This window comes from Struthio camelus, chromosome 3 (genome assembly GCF_040807025.1).
Source record: "Struthio camelus isolate bStrCam1 chromosome 3, bStrCam1.hap1, whole genome shotgun sequence".
In the NCBI taxonomy this organism is placed as follows: Eukaryota; Metazoa; Chordata; class Aves; order Struthioniformes; family Struthionidae; genus Struthio; species Struthio camelus.
In genome coordinates this window covers 5,120,945-5,146,348 of record NC_090944.1, presented here as the reverse complement: position 1 = coordinate 5,146,348, position 25,404 = coordinate 5,120,945, and the positions used below count along the sequence as shown (strand labels likewise).

The window sequence follows — 25,404 nt, the reverse complement described above, 5'->3', positions numbered from 1 at the left end:
AACTGTGTTGGAGATTGCCTGCTTCAAACCCTGATTAAGCTGGGCTTTCTGGGCTTGTCACAATGGACAGCAAATCCAGTTAACTACTTGAGATATAGCTTATCACTCTAGCATTTAAACAGCAGCTTTTTGAAAGTCATCCTCCCACAGGAACAACACCTGAAACAGTCATTCACACATGAGCCAGCCTTCAGACTTAACAAACAAATTGTCAGTTGCTTTTGTGAGCGCAGTACATTGAAACCCGCGCTGGACTCACTCCCAACAACGCCATGCCAAGGTCCATAACCTGGTGCACGGGGAGGAGGCACAGCCTCGGTGGGACTCCAGCAAGCCTAGGCCTGCTCAAGTGACTGTCAGTCCTTCCTCCTGGTCCCAGAGCTGTCCCACAGGCCATCGGGGACAAAGGCTTCAACTAAGAGATTCAGCTCCTCAAGTAACTACTCTGCTGATAGTTGTGGTCCAAGAAAGTGTGAAAGAAAAGTTCTCAACTCGCCTCTTCCTCCCCTTAAACACTCCCTGTGAAATGGTCTCTCTCTGGGCTCTGAACCCCCCGAGCTGAAGTTGGGGGCACAGCGTTGTCACCTACCTGATAATCCATCGGCCTCCCAGCACTCGGCTCCATTTTGATATCAGGCTTGGACCTTCCAAAGGGCAGGAAAAAAGACCTCTGTCAAACAACAGAGGAACTCACTGCAGACTGTGACAGAGCATTTCCCAGGGTTACTCCTCGCAGTGCCAGCTCTCTTGGCATGAGAGGAATATAAACTCCAGGGGCTGTGAAATGCCACTGAACATTCTTTGTTCAAGCGTTTCTGAAAACAGTTGCATGGGGCAACGTGATTTCCAGCATAGCTCAGCTCAGGGAACACATGGCTCTGGGGAGCAGGCACGTCTGAGAGTTTGCCATCACCTCCTGGCTTGCACAAGCTCACATCTGGCCTTCACCTCTTGTTGGAGACACTGGTGGTTACAGCCGTGATGGAAGCCAAGGAGGCTGTGTCTGGGTCCAGTCCACCTCCTAGTCTCATGGCTTTTCGGTCCAGGTCTTCTGCTTCCAAAACAGCAGGTTCCTCTGCATAAAGGCACACAGACAAAAGAATGTCTCTTGTTGTTTCCACTCGGTGGATAATTGAAGACTCCGAGAAAGGTAACCAATACATCCTATCAACCTCTCCTGGTAATACAAAGAACAGTGGTCACCTGGTCAGGCCACAGACAACCTGGTTTAAAATGGATTTTAAAAGAGGTTTGCGTAGCGTGACACATTATTCCACCTGTGCTGTGTGCCAGCACAGTTTCATGAAGGCAATAAACTTTGGAAAACTGAAATCCGACAAATGAGCAATGCAGACTTCACGAGGTAAAAGAGCATGTGAACATGTGCTGCAGCTCTAACTGCCATAAGGTGATGCACTGCTGAGGATGAAGGGAGGTGGGGAGCTGCTTTAGGGTCACTGGTTTGTTTCGTTGGCACAGGGGGAAATACTACCAAAACCACGCCTAGAGCACAGACATCGCTTTTGGGAAACAGGTTTCCTACCTCGTGGCTAATCCAAGACTTGGATCAGTTGCTTCACCATAGTCTGGCCCAGTTCTGTGAGATAATACAGAAATAACCTTGGGCCTCAGCTGAAGTGAGGGGGATCTAGGCTGGATGTTAGGAAAAGCTTTCCTAGGTGGAGAGAGGCACTGCAGCAAGTTGTGTGTGAAAAGAGTGTCCTCATTTCCACTGAGGGACCTAAGCAGATTCCATCCTGCCACGTGTGGGTGGAGGGACAGACCAGCACCTTCCCAGCTCTGCTTGCAGTGATTCAGTGGGTTTGTTTGACCCGAGCAGAACTGGCAATCTGCCTGGGATGGCAGAAAGAAGCAGACCACCACTCAGGAGGGATGCTGGGAGGACTACGCCCTGTGGAGGGCAAAGGGGGAGGAAGGATACACACAGCTGTGAGGCAACGACCACATGAACAGTTGTTGCAACTGTTCCCCCACCACTGGTAAATCTACATGTGAATGTACTCCACAATCTGAGAGTACAGCCTTTTCATGCCTTTGCATCCCAGATGGCTTTCCTCATCACCTTAGGTGAAGTCTTCACCACAAGAAGAACACCCTTTCACTGGGGAGGGCAGGAAGATCACCAAGGTTTCAGTATTATGCCTCTACAGTCTGCCAAGGCCTCTACCTCTATAGTGTCTCAGGCCAAATCCCTCCTTTCTTCTCTTAAAAGCTGGCTGAACAACAACAAAGATTTGCCCATGAAGAATATCTAAAGCAACATTTGGTCTTCCTCCACAAAAAGGCATTCCCCAATTTCTTTGTCACTGAAACATCATAGTTTGAGCCGAATGGAAACAACAACAAATTTCCGATCGCTAACCACCTTCTGCCTTTCCAGAAAGGTGTCCCATTTCAGCACTGTAGCAGGTATCGAGACCTTGGAACGGACAACCTTGAGGCAACAGAGCCCTACCTCTCACTGTGCTGCTGCAATGCTATTCATGCGGGTCTCCATGCATCACAGAGAAGCAGTGAAAGGGCTAAATCACGCTTTTTGCTCTTACACTTGCAAGTAATCCTTAAAATAAGCCAGAAACTGCCCACCTGACTTCCAGGTTTCACCATGATCTCACAAAGCGGGTGAGATCTGGCAAAGCCTTCAGTGTAAGGCTCTCTCCATCTATCCCTGCTTCCCAGATTCCCCCATGCAGACCCTCTCTCCAGCCTTCACCCTGTCCACCAAATGCTCCCTGTCTAATCCCTGAGTTACCAACAGCATTGATGTGTGCCACTTACGGGGCGCAGACGGGGGGGGTCTCATCCGTAAGTGGATGGGACCAGGGGCTTTCCTGGAACAGCAGTACTGGATCAGGGAACAACCTCCTCCCAGCACCTACCTTGCTTCCAATGATCATCCTTTGGTGGACGCATCTTGCCAAGCTTCATGGCTGAAAAAACTCCTTTCCCAGCTCTGGGAGAAGACGTTCTTTCTTCTGAAAGAACTCATTGTATCCTGTACTTTTAGTGGTGTTCTCTGTGACACAGGGGACAACAGGAGGTTTCACAGAATCACAGAATGGTTGAGGTTAGAAGAGGGACTGCTAACTTCCTCCCCCAGCTCCTTTATCTGGCAATACAAAGGGTCAACCACAGCACACCTTGCACAGGAGAGCTGACTGTCAGCCCAGGCCTCACAGAAAGGCCCCAGGCACTCCCTGCAGCCTGACACCTGCAGAGCTGCATCTGCTGTCTGAGGGTCTGTCTGGGTTGAAGCCTCACACACAGCTGAGGCAGCACCTCCAGCAGCCACTGGGGAATGTGCTCTGCAGCATGTCATGACCATGCCCCAGGGAAGGACACACCACTGCAGAAAAGGGAGAGGCACCTTCTTTGCCTGCTGCCCAAACTGCTGCCTCTGCCAGCCCCACTCTGGGAGCTGGGCTCTAGGCCTGGCTCTTATATAGGCCTCTGCCCAGCAGTGACTCACAAGGGTGCTTGACCCACCCAATCAGGAGCCACCTGAAACAAAAGCCCCAACTCCCTCTGACCAGGCCAGCCCAGATTGCTCGTTAGCAGCAGCCCCACCTAGCTAGGACTTCCCAGAAGTTAAGTTAAGTCAAGGCCCCCTGCAGTAGTCCTTGCCTAGCTCTCCCTTCCTGCTAGCAGCAAGCACTGTCTAGTTCCTCGGGGGTCCCCAGAAAGCCTCCCCAACTTCCAACAAGGCCCACAAAAGGCCCAGGCAGAGCCCAGACACTGCTGCGCAAACTGCTGTGTCTGTTTGCTGCCTCTGTTTGCTGTGCTCTGCAGCTCATCGCTGCACCATGACAAGAACAGGTGCGTTTTCACCAAAACAGAGCCGGCTCTGCCTGTGCAGTGCAGATGTTGCTGTTGCCCTCTTCTCAGCACCCCCCCACCACCACCACAATCCTTTCTTGGCCTCAGCAGCTCAGCACGGCCATGCCCACCTCTCTGCCTCTGGGCTGCATCCTGCTCTGCCCCGGCCTGTACCTCCCCCTGCTCCTGGGGCACCTGCCCAGGCCACAGGCACACACTAGTGCCCTCCCCATTCCAGCACCTGCCACAGGGGCAGACCTCTGCAGCCAAGGCCTCCCCTTAACCCTGCCTCCCGCCTCTCTGCCCAAAGCTCCCCGTCTGCTGGGGGGAAGCAAGGAGGCTGCGGCAACAAGAGCCACACAGAGAGTGAGGGAGGGCAGCTCCTCCGTGCCCTTTGGGGGAGCTGGTCTTGTCATAGGTTTGCTCAGGGGACCTGGGCCTTGTGTTGGGGGTGCTGGGCTTGTTGTGGGGGTGCTGAGGGTCACTGAACTTTGTGTTGGGAGTGCTGAGGGGATCTGCTTGTTGTGTTGGGGGTGCTAGGTTTGTTTTCGGGCTGCTCAGTGGAGCTGAGCCTTGTGTTGCGGGTGCTGGGGTTGTCATGGTGGTGCTTAGGGGATCTGGGCGTTGTGCAGGAGGTGCTGAGCCTTTTGTTGCGAGTGCTAGGCTTGTCGTGGGGGTGCAGAGGGGATCTGGACCTTTCTTATGGGGCTGCTGGGCTTGTTTTGGGGGATCTGGGCCTTGTGTTGGGGGTGCTGGGCTTGTGGGTCTGCTGAGGGGATCTGGACATTGTGTTGGGACTGCTGGGCTTGTCATGCAGGGTGCTGAGGGGATCAGGGCCTTGTGTTGGGGAGAGCAAGGCTTGTTGTGGGGGTGCTGAGGAAAGCTAGGTCTTGTTTTCGGGGTGCTGGGCCTTGTTTTGGGAGTGCAGAGGGGATCAGGGCCCTGTTTTGGGGGTGCTGAGTAGATCTGGGCGGTGTGTTTGTTGTGTTGGGCTTGTGGGAGTGCTGAGGGGATCTGGAGCTTGTATTGGAGATGCTGGGCTTCTGGTGGGGGTGCTGAGGGGTCTGAGCTTTGTGTTGGGGTTGCTGGGCCTTGTGTTGGGAGTGCTGGGTCTTGTGTTGGGGGTGATGAGGGAATCTGGGCCATTGCGTTGGGGGTGCTGGGCTTTGTGGTGGGGGTGCTGAGGGGATCTGGGCTTGTTTTTGAGGTGCTGAGCTTGTGTTGCAGGTGCTGGCCTTGTTTTGGGGGTGCAGAGGGGAGCTGGGTGTTGTGTTGGAGGTGCTGGGCCTTGTATTGGGGGGATCTGGGTGTTGTGTTGGGGGTGCTAAGCTTGTTTTCAGGCTGCTCACTGGAGATGAGTGTTGTGTTGGGGGTGCTGGTCTTATCATGAGGGTACTGAAGGGGATCTCGGCGTAGTGTTGGGGGTGCTGGGCTTGTTGTGGCTGTGCTTAGGGGGTCTGGGCTTTGTTTTCGAGGTGCTGGGCTTTGTTTTGGGGGTGCAGAGGGGATCTGGGGCTTGTGTTGGGGGTGCTGGGCTTGTCATAGTGGTGCTGAGGGGATCTGGGGCTTGTTTTAGGGGTGCTGGGCCTTTTTTACGTGGTGCAGAGGAGATCTGGGGCTTGTTTTCGAGATGCTGGGCTTGTGGTCGGGGTGCTGAGGGGGTCTGGGCATTGTGTTCGGCGTGCTGGGCTTGTAGTGGAGGTGCTGAAGGGATGTGGGGCTTGTTTTCAAGATGCTGGGCCTTTTTTTGGTGGTGCAGAGGTTTATCAGGTACTTGTTTTGGAGATGCTGCGCTTGTGGTGGGGTTGCAGAGGGGATCTGGCCATTGCGTTGGGGGTGCAGAGGGGATCTGGGCCTTGTGTTGGGGATGCTGAACTTGTCATAGTGGTGCTGAGGGGATCTGGGCTTGTGTTGGAGGTGCTGGGCGTGTTGTGCGAGTGCGGAGGGGATCTGGGGCTTGTATTGGAGGTGTTGGGTTTGTTATGGGGCTGCTGAGGGGATCAGGGGCTTGTATTGGGGGTACTGAGGGGATCAGGGGCTTGTTTTCGAGGTGCTGGATGTGTTTTGGGAGTGCAGAGGGGATCAGGGCCTTGTGGTGGGGGTGCTGAGGGGATCTGGGCGTTGTGTTGGGGGTGCTGGGCTTGTGGTGGGGGTGCTGAAAAGAGCTAGGTCTTGCACTGGGGGTGCTGGGCTTGTTGTGGGAGTGCTGGGCTAGTGGTGGGTGTGCAGAGGGGATCCTGGTGTTGTGTTACGGATGCTGGGCTTGTGGTCGGGCTGCTGATGGGATGTGGGCCTTGTGTCGGGGGAGCTGGTCTTGTAATGGGTGTGCTGAGGGGATCTGGGCCTTGTTTTGGGGTTGCTGAGGGGATCGGGGCATTGTGTTGGGGGTGATGGGCTTGTGGTAGGGGTGCTGAGGGCATGTGGGCATTGCGTTGGGGGTGCAGGGCTTGTGGTGCGGCTGCTGAGGTGATCTGGGGCATTGTTTTGGAGGTGCGGGGCTTGTGGTGGGGGTGCTGAGGGGATCTGGCCATGTTTTCGAGGTGCTGGGCCTTTTTTTCCGTGGTGCAGAGGAAATCTGGGCATTGTGTTGGGGGTGCTGGGCTTGTGGTGGGGGTGCAGAGGGGATCTGGGCTTTGTGTTGGGGGTGCTGAGGAGATCGGGGCCTTGTATTGGGGGTAGTGAGGGGATCAGGGGCTTGTTTTCGAGGTGCTGGATGTGTTTTGGGAGTGCAGAGGGGATCAGGGCCTTGTGGTGGGGGTGCTGAGGGGATCTGGGCATTGTGTTGGGGGTGCTGAGGGGATCGGGGCATTGTGTTGGGGGTGCTGGGTGTTGTTTTTGGACTGCTGGGCTTGTGGTAGGGATGCTGAGGTGATTTAGGCCGTGTTTTTGTTGTGTGGGGCGTGTGGGAGTGCCTAGGGGATCTGGGCTGTGTGTCGGGGGTGCTGAGGGGATCTGGGCGTTGTGTTTGTTGTGTTGAGCTTGTGGGAGTGCTGAGGGGATCTGGGGCTTGTTGTGGGGGTGTTGAGGGGATCAGGGCATGGTGTCGGAAGTGTTGGGCTTGTCATCGGGGTACTGAGGGGTCTGGGCCTTGTCTTGGGTGTGCTGGGCCTTGTGTTGGGGCTTGTCGAGGGGATGTGGGCGGTGTGTTTGTTGAGTTGGGCTTGGGGGAGTGCTGAGGGGATGATGGGCTTGTTTTGGGGGTGCTGGGCTTGTGGTGGGTGTGCTGAGGGGGTCTGGGCCTTTTTTCGAGGTGCTGGGCTTGTCATGCAGGGTGCTAGCCTTGTTTTGGGGGTGCAGAGGGGATCTGGGCGTTGTGTTGGGGGTGCTGGGCTTGTGGTGGGGGTGCTGAGGGGATCTGGGCATTGTTTTTGAAGTGCTGGGCTTTGTTGTGGGGGTGCAGAGGGGATCTGGGCCCTGTTTTGGGGGTGCTGAGTAGATCTGGGCGGTGTGTTTGTTGTGTTGGGCTTGTGGGAGTGCTGAGGGGATCTGGAGCTTGTATTGGAGATGCTGGGCTTCTGGTGGGGGTGCTGAGGGGTCTGAGCTTTGTGTTGGGGTTGCTGGGCCTTGTGTTGGGAGTGCTGGGTCTTGTGTTGGGGGTGATGAGGGAATCTGGGCCATTGCGTTGGGGGTGCTGGGCCTTGTGGTGGGGGTGCTGAGGGGATCTGGGCTTGTTTTTGAGGTGCTGAGCTTGTGTTGCAGGTGCTGGCCTTGTTTTGGGGGTGCAGAGGGGAGCTGGGTGTTGTGTTGGAGGTGCTGGGCCTTGTATTGGGGGGATCTGGGTGTTGTGTTGGGGGTGCTAAGCTTGTTTTCAGGCTGCTCACTGGAGATGAGTGTTGTGTTGGGGGTGCTGGTCTTATCATGAGGGTACTGAAGGGGATCTCGGCGTAGTGTTGGGGGTGCTGGGCTTGTTGTGGCTGTGCTTAGGGGGTCTGGGCTTTGTTTTCGAGGTGCTGGGCTTTGTTTTGGGGGTGCAGAGGGGATCTGGGGCTTGTGTTGGGGGTGCTGGGCTTGTCATAGTGGTGCTGAGGGGATCTGGGGCTTGTTTTAGGGGTGCTGGGCCTTTTTTACGTGGTGCAGAGGAGATCTGGGGCTTGTTTTCGAGATGCTGGGCTTGTGGTCGGGGTGCTGAGGGGGTCTGGGCATTGTGTTCGGCGTGCTGGGCTTGTAGTGGAGGTGCTGAAGGGATGTGGGGCTTGTTTTCAAGATGCTGGGCCTTTTTTTGGTGGTGCAGAGGTTTATCAGGTACTTGTTTTGGAGATGCTGCGCTTGTGGTGGGGTTGCAGAGGGGATCTGGCCATTGCGTTGGGGGTGCAGAGGGGATCTGGGCCTTGTGTTGGGGATGCTGAACTTGTCATAGTGGTGCTGAGGGGATCTGGGCTTGTGTTGGGGGTGCTGGGCGTGTTGTGCGAGTGCGGAGGGGATCTGGGGCTTGTATTGGAGGTGTTGGGTTTGTTTTGGGGCTGCTGAGGGGATCAGGGGCTTGTATTGGGGGTACTGAGGGGATCAGGGGCTTGTTTTCGAGGTGCTGGATGTGTTTTGGGAGTGCAGAGGGGATCAGGGCCTTGTGGTGGGGGTGCTGAGGGGATCTGGGCGTTGTGTTGGGGGTGCTGGGCTTGTGGTGGGGGTGCTGAAAAGAGCTAGGTCTTGCACTGGGGGTGCTGGGCTTGTTGTGGGAGTGCTGGGCTAGTGGTGGGTGTGCAGAGGGGATCCTGGTGTTGTGTTACGGATGCTGGGCTTGTGGTCGGGCTGCTGATGGGATGTGGGCCTTGTGTCGGGGGAGCTGGTCTTGTAATGGGTGTGCTGAGGGGATCTGGGCCTTGTTTTGGGGTTGCTGAGGGGATCGGGGCATTGTGTTGGGGGTGATGGGCTTGTGGTAGGGGTGCTGAGGGCATGTGGGCATTGCGTTGGGGGTGCAGGGCTTGTGGTGCGGCTGCTGAGGTGATCTGGGGCATTGTTTTGGAGGTGCGGGGCTTGTGGTGGGGGTGCTGAGGGGATCTGGCCATGTTTTCGAGGTGCTGGGCCTTTTTTTCCGTGGTGCAGAGGAAATCTGGGCATTGTGTTGGGGGTGCTGGGCTTGTGGTGGGGGTGCAGAGGGGATCTGGGCTTTGTGTTGGGGGTGCTGAGGAGATCGGGGCCTTGTATTGGGGGTAGTGAGGGGATCAGGGGCTTGTTTTCGAGGTGCTGGATGTGTTTTGGGAGTGCAGAGGGGATCAGGGCCTTGTGGTGGGGGTGCTGAGGGGATCTGGGCATTGTGTTGGGGGTGCTGAGGGGATCGGGGCATTGTGTTGGGGGTGCTGGGTGTTGTTTTTGGACTGCTGGGCTTGTGGTAGGGATGCTGAGGTGATTTAGGCCGTGTTTTTGTTGTGTGGGGCGTGTGGGAGTGCCTAGGGGATCTGGGCTGTGTGTCGGGGGTGCTGAGGGGATCTGGGCGTTGTGTTTGTTGTGTTGAGCTTGTGGGAGTGCTGAGGGGATCTGGGGCTTGTTGTGGGGGTGCTGAGGGGATCAGGGCATGGTGTCGGAAGTGTTGGGCTTGTCATCGGGGTACTGAGGGGTCTGGGCCTTGTCTTGGGTGTGCTGGGCCTTGTGTTGGGGCTTGTCGAGGGGATGTGGGCGGTGTGTTTGTTGAGTTGGGCTTGGGGGAGTGCTGAGGGGATGATGGGCTTGTTTTGGGGGTGCTGGGCTTGTGGTGGGTGTGCTGAGGGGGTCTGGGCCTTTTTTCGAGGTGCTGGGCTTGTCATGCAGGGTGCTAGCCTTGTTTTGGGGGTGCAGAGGGGATCTGGGCGTTGTGTTGGGGGTGCTGGGCTTGTGGTGGGGGTGCTGAGGGGATCTGGGCATTGTTTTTGAAGTGCTCTGCTTTGTTGTGGGGGTGCAGAGGGGATCTGGGCCTTGTGTCGGGGGAGCTGGTCTTGTAATGGGTTTGCTGAGGGGATGTGGGCCTTGTTTTGGGGTTCTGAGGGGATCTGGGGCATTGTGTTGGGGGTGCAGGGCTTGTGGTAGGGGTGCTGAGGGGATCGGGGCATTGTGTTGGGGGTGCTGGGCTTGGGGTAGGGGTGCTGAGGGGATCTGGGCATTGCGTTGGGGGTGCAGAGGGGATCTGGGCATTGTGGTGGGGCTGCTGAGGGGATCTCGGGCATTGTTTTGGAGGTGCGGGGCTTGTAGTGGGGGTGCTGAGGGGATTTGGCCATGTTTTCGAGGTGCGGGGCCTTTTTTTCCGTGGTGTAGAGGAGATCTGGGCATTGTGTTGGGGGTGCTGGGCTTGTGGTGGGGGTGCTGAGGGGATCTGGGCTTTGTGTTGGGGGTGCTCAGGTGATCGGGGCCTTGTATTGGGTGTAGTGAGGGGATCAGGGGCTTGTTTTCGAGGTGCTGGATGTGTTTTGGGAGTGCAGAGGGGATCAGGGCCTTGTGGTAGGGGTGCTGAGGGGATCTGGGCGTTGTGTTGGGGGTGCTGGGCTTGTGGTGGGGGTTCTGAGGAGAGCTAGGTCTTGCACTGGGGGTGCTGGGCTTGTTGTGGGAGTGCTGGGCCTTGTTTTGGGAGTGCAGATGGGATCAGGGCCTTGTTTTGGGGGTGCGGAGGGGATCTGGGCCGTGTGTTTGTTGTGTGGGGCTTGGGGGAGTGCTGAGGGGATCTGGGCCTTGTTTTTGGGGTGCTGGGCTTGTGATGGAGGATGCTGAGGGGATCTGGGCCTTGTGTTGGGTGCGCTGGGCTTGTCGTGGACGTGCTGAGGGGATCTGGGCATTGTGGTGGAGGGGCTGGGCTTGTCGTAGGGGTACTGAGGGGTTTGGGCCTTGTCTGGGGAGTGCTGGGCCTTGTGTTCGGGGTGCTGAGGGGATGTGGGCCTTGTGTCGGGGGAGCTGGTCTTGCAATGGGTTTGCTGAGGGGATCTGGGCCTTTTTTTGGGGTTCTGAGGGGATCGGGGCATTGTGTTGGGGGTGCTGGGCTTGTTATGGGGGTGCAGAGGGGATCTGGGCTGTGTGTTTGTTGTGTTGGGCTTGTCGGAGTGCAGAGGGGATCTGGGCTTGTCATGGGGGTGCTGAGGGGATCTGGACGTTCTTGTGGGGGTGTTGAGGGAATATGGGGCTGGTTTTCGTGGTGTTGGGCTTGTCATGCAGGCTGCTGGGCTTTTTGTGGAAGTGCAGAGGGGAGCTGGGTGTTGTGTTGGAGTTGCTGGGCCTTGTTTTGGGGGTGCTGAGGGGATGTGGGCCTTGTGTCGGGGGAGCTGGTCTTATAATGGGTTTGCTGAGGGGATCTGGGCCTTGTTTTGGGGTTGCTGAGGGGATCGGGGCATTGTGTTGGGGGTGCTGGACTTGTCATAGTGGTGCTGAGGGGATCTGGGCATTGCGTTGGGGGTGCAGGGCTTGTGGTGCGGCTGCTGAGGTGATCGGGGCATTGTTTTGGAGGTGCGGGGCTTGTAGTGGGGGTGCTGAGGGGATCTGGCCATGTTTTCGAGGTGCTGGGCCTTTTTTTCCGTGGTGCAGAGGAAATCTGGGCATTGTGTTGGGGGTGCTGGGCTTGTGGTGGGGGTGCAGAGGGGATCTGGGCTTTGTGGTGGGGGTGCTCAGGAGATCGGGGCCTTGTATTGGGGGTAGTGAGGGGATCAGGGGCTTGTTTTCGAGGTGCTGGATGTGTTTTGGGAGTGCAGAGGGGATCAGGGCCTTGTGGTGGGGGTGCTGAGGGGATCTGGGCATTGTGTTGGGGGTGCTGAGGGGATCGGGGCATTGTGTTGGGGGTGCTGGGTGTTGTTTTTGGACTGCTGGGCTTGTGGTAGGGATGCTGAGGTGATTTAGGCCGTGTTTTTGTTGTGTGGGGCGTGTGGGAGTGCCTAGGGGATCTGGGCTGTGTGTCGGGGGTGCTCAGGGGATCTGGGCGTTGTGTTTGTTGTGTTGAGCTTGTGGGAGTGCTGAGGGGATCTGGGGCTTGTTGTGGGGGTGCTGAGGGGATCAGGGCATGGTGTCGGAATTGTTGGGTTTGTCAATAGCGGTACTGAGGGCTCTGGGCCTTGTCTTCGGTGTGCTGGGCCTTGTGTTGGGGCTTGTCGAGGGGATGTGGGCGGTGTGTTTGTTGAGATGGGCTTGGGGGAGTGCTGAGGGGATGATGGGCTTGTTTTGGGGGTGCTGGGCTTGTGGTGGGGGTGCTGAGGGGATCTGGGCATTGCGTTGGGGGTGCTGGGCTTGTGGTGGGGGTGCTGAGGAGAGCTAGGTCTTGCACTGGGGGTGCTGGGCTTGTTGTGGCAGTGCTGGGCTAGTGGTGGGTGTGTAGAGGGGATCTGGGTCTTGTTGTGGGGGTGTCGGGCTTGTCATGGGGGTACTGAGGGGTCTGGGCCTTGTCTTGGGAGTGCTGGGCCTTGTGTTGGGGGTGCAGAGGAGATCTGGGCCGTGTGTTTGTTGTGTTGGGCTTGTGGGAGTGCTGAGGGGATGATGGGCTTGTTTTGGGGGTGCTGGGCTTGTGGTGGGGGTGCTGAGGGGATCTGGGCTTGTTTTCGAGGTGCTGGTCTTGTCATGCAGGGTGCTAGCCTTGTTTTGGGGGTGCAGAGGGGAGCTGGGCATTGTGTTGGAGGTGCTGGGCCTAGTTTTGGGGGATCTGGGTGTTGTGTTGGGGGTGCTAGGCTTGTTTTCGGGCTGCTCAGTGGAGATGGGTGTTGTGTTGGGGGTGCTAGTCTTGTCATGAGGGTACTGAAGGGGATCTGGGCGTTGTGTTGGGGGTGCTGGGCTTGTGGTGGGGGTGCTGAGGGGATCTGGGCGTTGTGTTGGGGGTGCTGGGCTTGTGGTGGGGGTGCTGAGGGGATCTGGGCGTTGTGTTGGGGGTGCTGGGCTTTGTTGTGGGGGTGCTGAGGGGATCTGGGCATTGTTTTTGAAGTGCTGGGCTTTGTTGTGGGGGTGCCGAGGGGATCTGGGCATTGTTTTTGAGGTGCTGGACTTGTCATAGTGGTGCTGAGGGGATCTGGGCTTGTGTTAGGGGTGCTGGGCGTGTTGTGCGAGTGCGGAGGGGATCTGGGGCTTGTATTGGAGGTGTTGGGCCTGTTATGGGTGTGCAGAGGGGATCTGGGCTGTGTGTTTGTTGTGTTGGGCTTGTGGGAGTGCAGAGGGGATCTGGGCTTGTCATGGGGGTGCTGAGGGGATCTGGACCTTCTTGTGGGGGTGCTGAGGGAATATGGGGCTTGTTTTGAGGTGCTGGGCTTGTCATGCAGGCTGCTGGGCTTTTTGTGGAAGTGCAGAGGGGAGCTGGGCGTTGTGTTGGAGTTGCGGAGCTTGTGGTGGGGTGCTGAGGGGATATGGGCATTGTGTTGGGGGTGCTGGACTTGTCATAGTGGTGCTGAGGGGATCTGGGCTTGTGTTAGGGGTGCTGGGCGTGTTGTGCGAGTGCGGAGGGGATCTGGGGCTTGTATTGGAGGTGTTGGGCCTGTTATGGGTGTGCAGAGGGGATCTGGGCTGTGTGTTTGTTGTGTTGGGCTTGTGGGAGTGCAGAGGGGATCTGGGCTTGTCATGGGGGTGCTGAGGGGATCTGGACCTTCTTGTGGGGGTGCTGAGGGAATATGGGGCTTGTTTTGAGGTGCTGGGCTTGTCATGCAGGCTGCTGGGCTTTTTGTGGAAGTGCAGAGGGGAGCTGGGCGTTGTGTTGGAGTTGCGGAGCTTGTGGTGGGGTGCTGAGGGGATATGGGCATTGTGTTGGGGGTGCTGGACTTGTCATAGTGGTGCTGAGGGGATCTGGGCTTTTGTTAGGGGTGCGGGGCGTGTTGTGCCAGTGCGGAGGGGATCTGGGGCTTGTATTGGAGGTGTTGGGCCTGTTATGGGGGTGCAGAGGGGATGTGGGCATTGTTTGTTGTTTTGGGCTTGTGGGAGTGCAGAGGGGATCTGGGCTTGTCATGGGGGTGCTGAGGGGATTTGGACCTTCTTGTGGGGGTGTTGAGGGAATATGGGGCTGGTTTTGAGGTGCTGGGCTTGTCATGCAGGCTGCTGGGCTTTTTGTGGAAGTGCAGAGGGGAGGTGGGCGTTGTGTTGGAGTTGCTGGGCCTTGTTTTGGGGATGCTGAGGGGATGTGGGCCTTGTTTTGGGGTTGCTGAGGGGATCTGGGGCATTGTGTTGGGGGTGCAGGGCTTGTGGTAGGGGTGCTGAGGGGATCGGGGCATTGTGTTGGGGGTGCTGGGCTTGGGGTAGGGGTGCTGAGGGGATCTGGGCATTGCGTTGGGGGTGCAGAGGGGATCTGGGCGTTGTGGTGGGGCTGCTGAGGTGATCTGGGGCATTGTTTTGGAGGTGCGGGGCTTGTAGTGGGGGTGCTGAGGGGATTTGGCCATGTTTTCGAGGTGCAGGGCCTTTTTTTCCGTGGTGTAGAGGAGATCTGGGCATTGTGTTGGGGGTGCTGGGCTTGTGGTGGGGGTGCTGAGGGGATCTGGGCTTTGTGTTGGGGGTGCTCAGGTGATCGGGGCCTTGTATTGGGTGTAGTGAGGGGATCAGGGGCTTGTTTTCGAGGTGCTGGATGTGTTTTGGGAGTGCAGAGGGGATCAGGGCCTTGTGGTAGGGGTGCTGAGGGGATCTGGGCGTTGTGTTGGGGGTGCTGGGCTTGTGGTGGGGGTTCTGAGGAGAGCTAGGTCTTGCACTGGGGGTGCTGGGCTTGTTGTGGGAGTGCTGGGCCTTGTTTTGGGAGTGCAGATGGGATCAGGGCCTTGTTTTGGGGGTGCGGAGGGGATCTGGGCCGTGTGTTTGTTGTGTGGGGCGTGTGGGAGTGCTGAGGGGATCTGGGCCTTGTTTTTGGGGTGCTGGGCTTGTGATGGAGGATGCTGAGGGGATCTGGGCCTTGTGTTGGGTGCGCTGGGCTTGTCGTGGACGTGCTGAGGGGATCTGGGCATTGTGGTGGAGGGGCTGGGCTTGTCGTAGGGGTACTGAGGGGTTTGGGCCTTGTCTGGGGAGTGCTGGGCCTTGTGTTCGGGGTGCTGAGGGGATGTGGGCCTTGTGTCGGGGGAGCTGGTCTTGCAATGGGTTTGCTGAGGGGATCTGGGCCTTTTTTTGGGGTTCTGAGGGGATCGGGGCATTGTGTTGGGGGTGCTGGGCTTGTTATGGGGGTGCAGAGGGGATCTGGGCTGTGTGTTTGTTGTGTTGGGCTTGTCGGAGTGCAGAGGGGATCTGGGCTTGTCATGGGGGTGCTGAGGGGATCTGGACCTTCTTGTGGGGGTGTTGAGGGAATATGGGGCTGGTTTTCGTGGTGTTGGGCTTGTCATGCAGGCTGCTGGGCTTTTTGTGGAAGTGCAGAGGGGAGCTGGGTGTTGTGTTGGAGTTGCTGGGCCTTGTTTTGGGGGTGCTGAGGGGATGTGGGCCTTGTGTCGGGGGAGCTGGTCTTATAATGGGTTTGCTGAGGGGATCTGGGCCTTGTTTTGGGGTTCCAGAGGGGATCTGGGCGTTGTGTTGGGGGTGCTGGGCTTGTGGTGGGGGTGCTGAGGGGATCTGGGCATTGCGTTGGGGGTGCAGGGCTTGTGGTGCGGCTGCTGAGGTGATCGGGGCATTGTTTTGGAGGTGCGGGGCTTGTAGTGGGGGTGCTGAGGGGATCTGGCCATGTTTTCGAGGTGCTGGGCCTTTTTTTCCGTGGTGCAGAGGAAATCTGGGCATTGTGTTGGGGGTGCTGGGCTTGTGGTGGGGGTGCTGAGGGGATCTGGGCTTTGTGTTGGGGGTGCTCAGGAGATCTGGGCCTTGTATTGGGGGTACTGAGGGGATCAGGGGCTTGTTTTCGAGGTGCTGGATGTGTTTTGGGAGTGCAGAGGGGATCAGGGCCTTGTGGTGGGGGTGCTGAGGGGATCTGGGCATTGTGTTGGGGGTGCTGAGGTAATCGGGGCATTGTGTTGGGGGTGCTGGGTGTTGTTTTTGGAGTGCTGGGCTTGTGGTGGGGATGCTGAGGTGATTTAGGCCGTGTTTTTGTTTTGTGGGGCGTGTGGGAGTGCCTAGGGGATCTGGGCTGTGTGTCGGGGGTGCTCAGGGGATCTGGGCGTTGTGTTTGTTGTGTTGAGCTTGTGGGAGTGCTGAGGGGATCTGGGGCTTGTGGTGGGGGTGCTGAGGGGATCAGGGCATGGTGTCGGAAGTGTTGGGCTTGTCATCGGGGTACTGAGGGGTCTGGGCCTTGTCTTGGGTGTGCTGGGCCTTGTGTTGGGGCTTGTCGAGGGGATGTGGGCGGTGTGTTTGTTGAGTTGGGCTTGGGGGAGTGCTGAGGGGATGATGGGCTTGTTTTGGGGGTGCTGGGCTTGTGGTGGGTGTGCTGAGGGGGTCTGGGCCTTTTTTCGAGGTGCTGGGCTTGTCATGCAGGGTGCTAGCCTTGTTTTGGGGGTGCAGAGGGGATCTGGGCATTGTTTTTGAAGTGCTGGGCTTTGTTGTGGGGGTGCAGAGGGGATCTGGGCCTTGTGTTGGGGGAGCTGGTCTTGTAATGGGTTTGCTGAGGGGATGTGGGCCTTGTTTTGGGGTTGCTGAGGGGATCGGGGCATTGTGTTGGGGGTGCAAGGCTTGTGGTGCGGCTGCTGAGGTGATCGGGGCATTGTTTTGGAGGTGCGGGGCTTGTAGTGGCGGTGCTGAGGGGATCTGGCCATGTTTTCGAGGTGCTGGGCCTTTTTTTCCGTGGTGCAGAGGAAATCTGGGCATTGTGTTGGGGGTGCCGGGCTTGTGGTGGGGGTGCAGAGGGGATCTGGGCTTTGTGTTGGGGGTGCTGGGCTTGTGGTGAGGGTGCTGAGGAGATCGGGGCCTTGTATTGCGGGTACTGAGGGGATCAGCGGTTTGTTTTCGAGGTGCTGGATGTGTTTTGGGAGTGCAGAGGGGATCAGGGCCTTGTGGTGGGGGTGCAGAGGGGATCTGGGCGTTGTGTTGGGGGTGCTGGGCTTGTGGTGGGGGTGCAGAGGAGAGCTAGGTCTTGCACTGGGGGTGCTGGGCTTGTTGTGGGCAGTGCTGGGCTAGTGGTGGGTGTGCAGAGGGGATCTGGGTCTTGTTGTGGGGGTGTCGGGCTTGTCATGGGGTACTGAGGGGTCTGGGCCTTGTCTTGGGAGTGCTGGGCCTTGTGTTGGGGGTGCAGAGGAGATCTGGGCCGTGTGTTTGTTGTGTTGGGCTTGGGGAAGTGCAGAGGGGATCTGGGCTTGTCATGGGGGTGCTGAGGGGATCCGGACCTTCTTGTGGGGGTGCTGAGGGAATATGGGGCTTGTTTTCGAGGTGCTGGATGTGTTTTGGGAGTGCAGAGGGGATCAGGGCCTTGTGGTGGGGGTGCTGAGGGGATCAGGGCGTTGTGTTGGGGGTGCTGGGCGTTGTGTTGGGGGTGCTGAGGGGAGCTAGGTCTTGCACTGGGGGTGCTGGGCTTGTTGTGGGAGTGCTGGGCTAGTGTTGGGTGTGCAGAGGGGATCTGGGTCTTGTTGTGGGGGTGTCGGGCTTGTCATGGGGGTACTGAGGGGTCTGGGCCTTGTCTTGGGAGTGCTGGGCCTTGTGTTGGGGGTGCAGAGGAGATCTGGGCCGTGTGTTTGTTGTGTTGGGCTTGTGGGAGTGCTGAGGGGATGATGGGCTTGTTTTGGGGGTGCTGGGCTTGTGGTGGGGGTGCTGAGGGGATCTGGGCTTGTTTTCGAGGTGCTGGGCTTGTCATGCAGGGTGCTGGGCTTGTTTTGGGGGTGCAGAGGGGAGCTGGGCATTGTGTTGGAGGTGCTGGGCCTAGTTTTGGGGGATCTGGGTGTTGTGTTGGGGGTGCTAGGCTTGTTTTCGGGCTGCTCAGTGGAGATGGGTGTTGTGTTGGGGGTGCTAGTCTTGTCATGAGGGTACTGAAGGGGATCTGGGCGTTGTGTTGGGGGTGCTGGGCTTGTGGTGGGGGTGCTGAGGGGATCTGGGCGTTGTGTTGGGGGTGCTGGGCTTTGTTGTGGGGGTGCTGAGGGGATCTGGGCATTGTTTTTGAGGTGCTGGACTTGTCATAGTGGTGCTGAGGGGATCTGGGCATTGTGTTAGGGGTGCTGGGCGTGTTGTGCGAGTGCGGAGGGGATCTGGGGCTTGTATTGGAGGTGTTGGGCCTGTTATGGGTGTGCGGAGGGGATCTGGGCTGTGTGTTTGTTGTGTTGGGCTTGTGGGAGTGCAGAGGGGATCTGGGCTTGTCATGGGGGTGCTGAGGGGATCTGGACCTTCTTGTGGGGGTGCTGAGGGAATATGGGGCTTGTTTTGAGGTGCTGGGCTTGTCATGCAGGCTGCTGGGCTTTTTGTGGAAGTGCAGAGGGGAGCTGGGCGTTGTGTTGGAGTTGCGGAGCTTGTTGTGGGGTTGCAGAGGGGATCGGGGCATTGTGTTGGGGGTGCTGGACTTGTCATAGTGGTGCTGAGGGGATCTGGGCTTTTGTTAGGGGTGCGGGGCGTGTTGTGCCAGTGCGGAGGGGATCTGGGGCTTGTATTGGAGGTGTTGGGCCTGTTATGGGGGTGCAGAGGGGATGTGGGCATTGTTTGTTGTTTTGGGCTTGTGGGAGTGCAGAGGGGATCTGGGCTTGTCATGGGGGTGCTGAGGGGATTTGGACCTTCTTGTGGGGGTGTTGAGGGAATATGGGGCTGGTTTTGAGGTGCTGGGCTTGTCATGCAGGCTGCTGGGCTTTTTGTGGAAGTGCAGAGGGGAGGTGGGCGTTGTGTTGGAGTTGCTGGGCCTTGTTTTGGGGATGCTGAGGGGATGTGGGCCTTGTTTTGGGGTTCTGAGGGGATCTGGGGCATTGTGTTGGGGGTGCAGGGCTTGTGGTAGGGGTGCTGAGGGGATCGGGGCATTGTGTTGGGGGTGCTGGGCTTGGGGTAGGGGTGCTGAGGGGATCTGGGCATTGCGTTGGGGGTGCAGAGGGGATCTGGGCGTTGTGGTGGGGCTGCTGAGGTGATCTGGGGCATTGTTTTGGAGGTGCGGGGCTTGTAGTGGGGGTGCTGAGGGGATTTGGCCATGTTTTCGAGGTGCGGGGCCTTTTTTTCCGTGGTGTAGAGGAGATCTGGGCATTGTGTTGGGGGTGCTGGGCTTGTGGTGGGGGTGCTGAGGGGATCTGGGCTTTGTGTTGGGGGTGCTCAGGTGATCGGGGCCTTGTATTGGGTGTAGTGAGGGGATCAGGGGCTTGTTTTCGAGGTGCTGGATGTGTTTTGGGAGTGCAGAGGGGATCAGGGCCTTGTGGTAGGGGTGCTGAGGGGATCTGGGCGTTGTGTTGGGGGTGCTGGGCTTGTGGTGGGGGTTCTGAGGAGAGCTAGGTCTTGCACTGGGGGTGCTGGGCTTGTTGTGGGAGTGCTGGGCCTTGTTTTGGGAGTGCAGATGGGATCAGGGCCTTGTTTTGGGGGTGCGGAGGGGATCTGGGCCGTGTGTTTGTTGTGTGGGGCGTGTGGGAGTGCTGAGGGGATCTGGGCCTTGTTTTTGGGGTGCTGGGCTTGTGATGGAGGATGCTGAGGGGATCTGGGCCTTGTGTTGGGTGCGCTGGGCTTGTCGTGGACGTGCTGAGGGGATCTGGGCATTGTGGTGGAGGGGCTGGGCTTGTCGTAGGGGTACTGAGGGGTTTGGGCCTTGTCTGGGGAGTGCTGGGCCTTGTGTTCGGGGTGCTGAGGGGATGTGGGCCTTGTGTCGGGGGAGCTGGTCTTGCAATGGGTTTGCTGAGGGGATCTGGGCCTTTTTTTGGGGTTCTGAGGGGATCGGGGCATTGTGTTGGGGGTGCTGGGCTTGTTATGGGGGTGCAGAGGGGATCTGGGCTGTGTGTTTGTTGTGTTGGGCTTGTCGGAGTGCAGAGGGGATCTGGGCTTGTCATGGGGGTGCTGAGGGGATCTGGACCTTCTTGTGGGGGGTGTTGAGGGAATATGGGGCTGGTTTTCGTGGTGTTGGGCTTGTCATGCAGGCTGCTGGGCTTTTTGTGGAAGTGCAGAGGGGAGCTGGGTGTTGTGTTGGAGTTGCTGGGCCTTGTTTTGGGGGTGCTGAGGGGATGTGGGCCTTGTGTCGGGGGAGCTGGTCTTATAATGGGTTTGCTGAGGGGATCTGGGCCTTGTTTTGGGGTTGCTGAGGGGATCGGGGCATTGTGTTGGGGGTGCTGGACTTGTCATAGTGGTGCTGAGGGGATCTGGGCATTGCGTTGGGGGTGCAGGGCTTGTGGTGCGGCTGCTGAGGTGATCGGGGCATTGTTTTGGAGGTGCGGGGCTTGTAGTGGGGGTGCTGAGGGGATCTGGCCATGTTTTCGAGGTGCTGGGCCTTTTTTTCCGTGGTGCAGAGGAAATCTGGGCATTGTGTTGGGGGTGCTGGGCTTGTGGTGGGGGTGCAGAGGGGATCTGGGCTTTGTGGTGGGGGTGCTCAGGAGATCGGGGCCTTGTATTGGGGGTAGTGAGGGGATCAGGGGCTTGTTTTCGAGGTGCTGGATGTGTTTTGGGAGTGCAGAGGGGATCAGGGCCTTGTGGTGGGGGTGCTGAGGGGATCTGGGCATTGTGTTGGGGGTGCTGAGGGGATCGGGCCATTGTGTTGGGGGTGCTGGGTGTTGTTTTTGGAGTGCTGGGCTTGTGGTGGGGATGCTGAGGTGACTTAGGCCCTGTTTTTGTTGTATGGGAGTTGTAGGGGATCTGGGCTGTGTGTCGGGGGTGCTCAGGGGATCTGGGCGTTGTGTTTGTTGTGTTGAGCTTGTGGGAGTGCTGAGGGGATCTGGGGCTTGTTGTGGGGGTGCTGAGGGGATCAGGGCATGGTGTCGGAAGTGTTGGGCTTGTCAATAGGGGTACTGAGGGCTCTGGGCCTTGTCTTGGGTGTGCTGGGCCTTGTGTTGGGGCTTGTCGAGGGGATGTGGGCGGTGTGTTTGTTGAGATGGGCTTGGGGGAGTGCTGAGGGGATGATGGGCTTGTTTTGGGGGTGCTGGGCTTGTGGTGGGGGTGCTGAGGGGATCTGGGCCTGTTTTCGAGGTGCTGGGCTTGTCATGCAGGGTGGTAGCCTTGTTTTGGGGGTGCAGAGGGGATCTGGGCGTTGTGTTGGGGGTGCTGGGCTTGTGGTGGGGGTGCTGAGGGGATCTGGGCATTGCGTTGGGGGTGCTGGGCTTGTGGTGGGGGTGCTGAGGAGAGCTAGGTCTTGCACTGGGGGTGCTGGGCTTGTTGTGGCAGTGCTGGGCTAGTGGTGGGTGTGCAGAGGGGATCTGGGTCTTGTTGTGGGGGTGTCGGGCTTGTCATGGGGGTACTGAGGGGTCTGGGCCTTGTCTTGGGAGTGCTGGGCCTTGTGTTGGGGGTGCAGAGGAGATCTGGGCCGTGTGTTTGTTGTGTTGGGCTTGTGGGAGTGCTGAGGGGATGATGGGCTTGTTTTGGGGGTGCTGGGCTTGTGGTGGGGGTGCTGAGGGGATCTGGGCTTGTTTTCGAGGTGCTGGGCTTGTCATGCAGGGTGCTGGGCTTGTTTTGGGGGTGCAGAGGGGAGCTGGGCATTGTGTTGGAGGTGCTGGGCCTAGTTTTGGGGGATCTGGGTGTTGTGTTGGGGGTGCTAGGCTTGTTTTCGGGCTGCTCAGTGGAGATGGGTGTTGTGTTGGGGGTGCTAGTCTTGTCATGAGGGTACTGAAGGGGATCTGGGCGTTGTGTTGGGGGTGCTGGGCTTGTGTTGGGGGTGCTGAGGGGATCTGGGCGTTGTGTTGGGGGTGCTGGGCTTGTGGTGGGGGTGCTGAGGGGATCTGGGCGTTGTGTTGGGGGTGCTGGGCTTTGTTGTGGGGGTGCTGAGGGGATCTGGGCATTGTTTTTGAGGTGCTGGACTTGTCATAGTGGTGCTGAGGGGATCTGGGCTTGTGTTAGGGGTGCTGGGCGTGTTGTGCCAGTGCGGAGGGGATCTGGGGCTTGTATTGGAGGTGTTGGGCTTGTTATGGGGGTGCAGAGGGGATCTGGGCATTGTTTGTTGTTTTGGGCTTGTGGGAGTGCAGAGGGGATCTGGGCTTGTCATGGGGGTGCTGAGGGGATCTGGACCTTCTTGTGGGGGTGCTGAGGGAATATGGGGCTTGTTTTGAGGTGCTGGGCTTGTCATGCAGGCTGCTGGGCTTTTTGTGGAAGTGCAGAGGGGAGCTGGGCGTTGTGTTGGAGTTGCTGGGCCTTGTTTTGGGGGTGCTGAGGGGATGTGGGCCTTGTGTCGGGGGAGCTGGTCTTGTAATGGGTTTGCTGAGGGGATGTGGGCCTTGTTTTGGGGTTCTGAGGGGATCTGGGGCATTGTGTTGGGGGTGCAGGGCTTGTGGCAGGGGTGCTGAGGGGATCTGGGCATTGTGTTGGGGGTGCTGGGCTTGTGGTAGGGGTGCTGAGGGGATCTGGGGCATTGTTTTGGAGGTGCGGGGCTTGTAGTGGGGGTGCTGAGGGGATCTGGCCATGTTTTCGAGGTGCTGGGCCTTTTTTTCCGTGGTGTAGAGGAGATCTGGGCATTGTGTTGGGGGTGCTGGGCTTGTGGTGGGGGTGCTGAGGGGATCTGGGCGTTGTGGTGGGGGTGCTGAGGGGATCGGGGCATTGTGTTGGGGGTGCTGGGCTTGTGGTGGGGGTGCAGAGGAGAGCTAGGTCTTGCACTGGGGGTGCTGGGCTTGTTGTGGGAGTGCTGGGCTAGTGGTGGGTGTGCAGAGGGGATCTGGGTCTTGTTGTGGGGGTGTCGGGCTTGTCATGGGGGTACTGAGGGGTCTGGGCCTTGTCTTGGGAGTGCTGGGCCTTGTGTTGGGGGTGCAGAGGAGATCTGGGCCGTGTGTTTGTTGTGTTGGGCTTGTGGGAGTGCTGAGGGGATGATGGGCTTGTTTTGGGGGTGCTGGGCTTGTGGTGGGGGTGCTGAGGGGATCTGGGCTTGTTTTCGAGGTGCTGGGCTTGTCATGCAGGGTGCTGGGCTTGTTTTGGGGGTGCAGAGGGGAGCTGGGCATTGTGTTGGAGGTGCTGGGCCTAGTTTTGGGGGATCTGGGTGTTGTGTTGGGGGTGCTAGGCTTGTTTTCGGGCTGCTCAGTGGAGCTGAGTGTTGTGTTGGGGGTGCTGGTCTTGTCATGAGGGTACTGAACGGGATCTGGGCGTTGTGTTGGGGGTGCTGGGCTTGTCGTGGGGGTGCTGATTGGATCTGGGCGTTGTGTTGGGGGTGCTGGGCTTTGTTGTGGGGTGCTTAGGGGATCTGGGCATTGTTTTTGAGGTGCTGGGCTTTGTTGTGGGGGTGCTTAGGGTGTCTGGGCATTGTTTTTGAGGTGCTGGGCTTTGTTGTGGGGGTGCAGAGGGGATCTGGGGCTTGTGTTGGGGGTGCTGGGCGTGTTGTGCGAGTGCGGAGGGGATCTGGGCTGCGTGTTTGTTGTGTTGAGCTTGTGGGAGTGCAGAGGGGATCTGGGGCTTGTTGTGGGGGTGCTGAGGGGATCTGGGCATGGTGTCGGAGGTGTTGGGCTTGTCATCGGGGTACTGAGGGGTCTGGGCCTTGTCTTGGGTGTGCTGGGCCTTGTGTTGGGGCTTGTCGAGGGGATGTGGGCGGTGTGTTTGTTGAGTTGGGCTTGGGGGAGTGCTGAGGGGATGATGGGCTTGTTTTGGGGGTGCTGGGCTTGTGGTGGGGGTGCTGAGGGGATCTGGGCCTGTTTTCGAGGTGCTGGGCTTGTCATGCAGGGTGCTAGCCTTGTTTTGGGGGTGCAGAGGGGATCTGGGCGTTGTGTTGGGGGTGCTGGGCTTGTGGTGGGGGTGCTGAGGGGATCTGGGCGTTGTGGTGGGGGTGCTGAGGAGATCGGGGCCTTGTATTGGGGGTAGTGAGGGGATCAGGGGCTTGTTTTCGAGGTGCTGGATGTGTTTTGGGAGTGCAGAGGGGATCAGGGCCTTGTGGTGGGGGTGCTGAGGGGATCTGGGCATTGTGTTGGGGGTGCTGAGGGGATCGGGCCATTGTGTTGGGGGTGCTGGGTGTTGTTTTTGGAGTGCTGGGCTTGTGGTGGGGATGCTGAGGTGATTTAGGCCGTGTTTTTGTTGTGTGGGGCGTGTGGGAGTGCCTAGGGGATCTGGGCTGTGTGTCGGGGGTGCTGAGGGGATCTGGGCGTTGTGTTTGTTGTGTTGAGCTTGTGGGAGTGCTGAGGGGATCTGGGGCTTGTTGTGGGGGTGCTGAGGGGATCAGGGCATGGTGTCGGAAGTGTTGGGCTTGTCATCGGGGTACTGAGGGGTCTGGGCCTTGTCTTGGGTGTGCTGGGCCTTGTGTTGGGGCTTGTCGAGGGGATGTGGGCGGTGTGTTTGTTGAGTTGGGCTTGGGGGAGTGCTGAGGGGATGATGGGCTTGTTTTGGGGGTGCTGGGCTTGTGGTGGGGGTGCTGAGGGGATCTGGGCCTGTTTTCGAGGTGCTGGGCTTGTCATGCAGGGTGCTAGCCTTGTTTTGGGGGTGCAGAGGGGATCTGGGCGTTGTGTTGGGGGTGCTGGGCTTGTGGTGGGGGTGCTGAGGGGATCTGGGCATTGCGTTGGGGGTTCAGGGCTTGTGGTGCGGCTGCTGAGGTGATCGGGGCATTGTTTTGGAGGTGCGGGGCTTGTAGTGTGGGTGCTGAGGGGATCTGGCCATGTTTTCGAGGTGCTGGGCCTTTTTTTCCGTGGTGCAGAGGAAATCTGGGCATTGTGTTGGGGGTGCTGGGCTTGTGGTGGGGGTGCAGAGGGGATCTGGGCGTTGTGGTGGGGGTGCAGAGGAGATCGGGGCCTTGTATTGCGGGTACTGAGGGGATCAGGGGCTTGTTTTCGAGGTGCTGGATGTGTTTTGGGAGTGCAGAGGGGATCAGGGCCTTGTGGTGGGGGTGCTGAGGGGATGTGGGCCTTGTGTCGGAGGAGCTGGTCTTGTAATGGGTTTGCTGAGGGGATGTGGGCCTTGTTTTGGGGTTCTGAGGGGATCGGGGCATTGTGTTGGGGGTGCTGGGCTTGTTATGGGGGTGCAGAGGGGATCTGGGCCGTGTGTTTGTTGTGTTGGGCTTGGGGGAGTGCAGAGGGGATCTGGGCTTGTCATGGGGGTGCTGAGGGGATCTGGACCTTCTTGTGGGGGTGTTGAGGGAATATGGGGCTGGTTTTCGTGGTGTTGGGCTTGTCATGCAGGCTGCTGGGCTTTTTGTGGAAGTGCAGAGGGGAGCTGGGCGTTGTGTTGGAGTTGCTGGGCCTTGTTTTGGGGGTTCTGAGGGGATGTGGGCCTTGTGTCGGGGGAGCTGGTCTTATAATGGGTTTGCTGAGGGGATCGGGGCATTGTGTTGGTGGTGCAGGGCTTGTGGTAGGGGTGCAGAGGGGATCTGGGCATTGCGTTGGGGGTGCAGGGCTTGTGGTGGGGCTGCTGAGGTGATCGGGGCATTGTTTTGGAGGTGCGGGGCTTGTAGTGGGGGTGCTGAGGGGATCTGGCCATGTTTAGAGGTGCTGGGCCTTTTTTTCCGTGGTGCAGAGGAAAACTGGGCATTGTGTTGGGGGTGCTGGGCTTGTGGTGGGGGTGCAGAGGGGATCTGGGCGTTGTGTTGGGGGTGCTGGGCTTGTGGTGGGGGTGCAGAGGAGAGCTAGGTCTTGCACTGGGGGTGCTGGGCTTGTTGTGGGAGTGCTGGGCCTTGTTTTGGGAGTGCAGATGGGATCAGGGCCTTGTTTTGGGGGTGCGGAGGGGATCTGGGCCGTGTGTTTGTTGTGTTGGGCTTGGGGGAGTGCCGAGGGGGTCTGG

The 25,404-nt window shown here is 58.6% G+C and overlaps 1 protein-coding gene across 1 annotated transcript in view; it reads right to left on the bottom strand.

Annotated features, from left to right (window-relative positions):
• Nucleotides 1-3,989, bottom strand: part of LOC138066516 (otoferlin-like) — a 43,023-nt gene extending 39,034 nt beyond the window's left edge. Inside the window, 4 exon segments of the mRNA XM_068936383.1 lie at nucleotides 590-644; nucleotides 949-1,075; nucleotides 2,901-2,996; nucleotides 3,977-3,989. Coding sequence (XP_068792484.1) covers nucleotides 590-644; nucleotides 949-1,075; nucleotides 2,901-2,996; nucleotides 3,977-3,989 — 291 coding nt within the window.
• Between the last annotated feature and the right edge of the window lie 21,415 nt (nucleotides 3,990-25,404).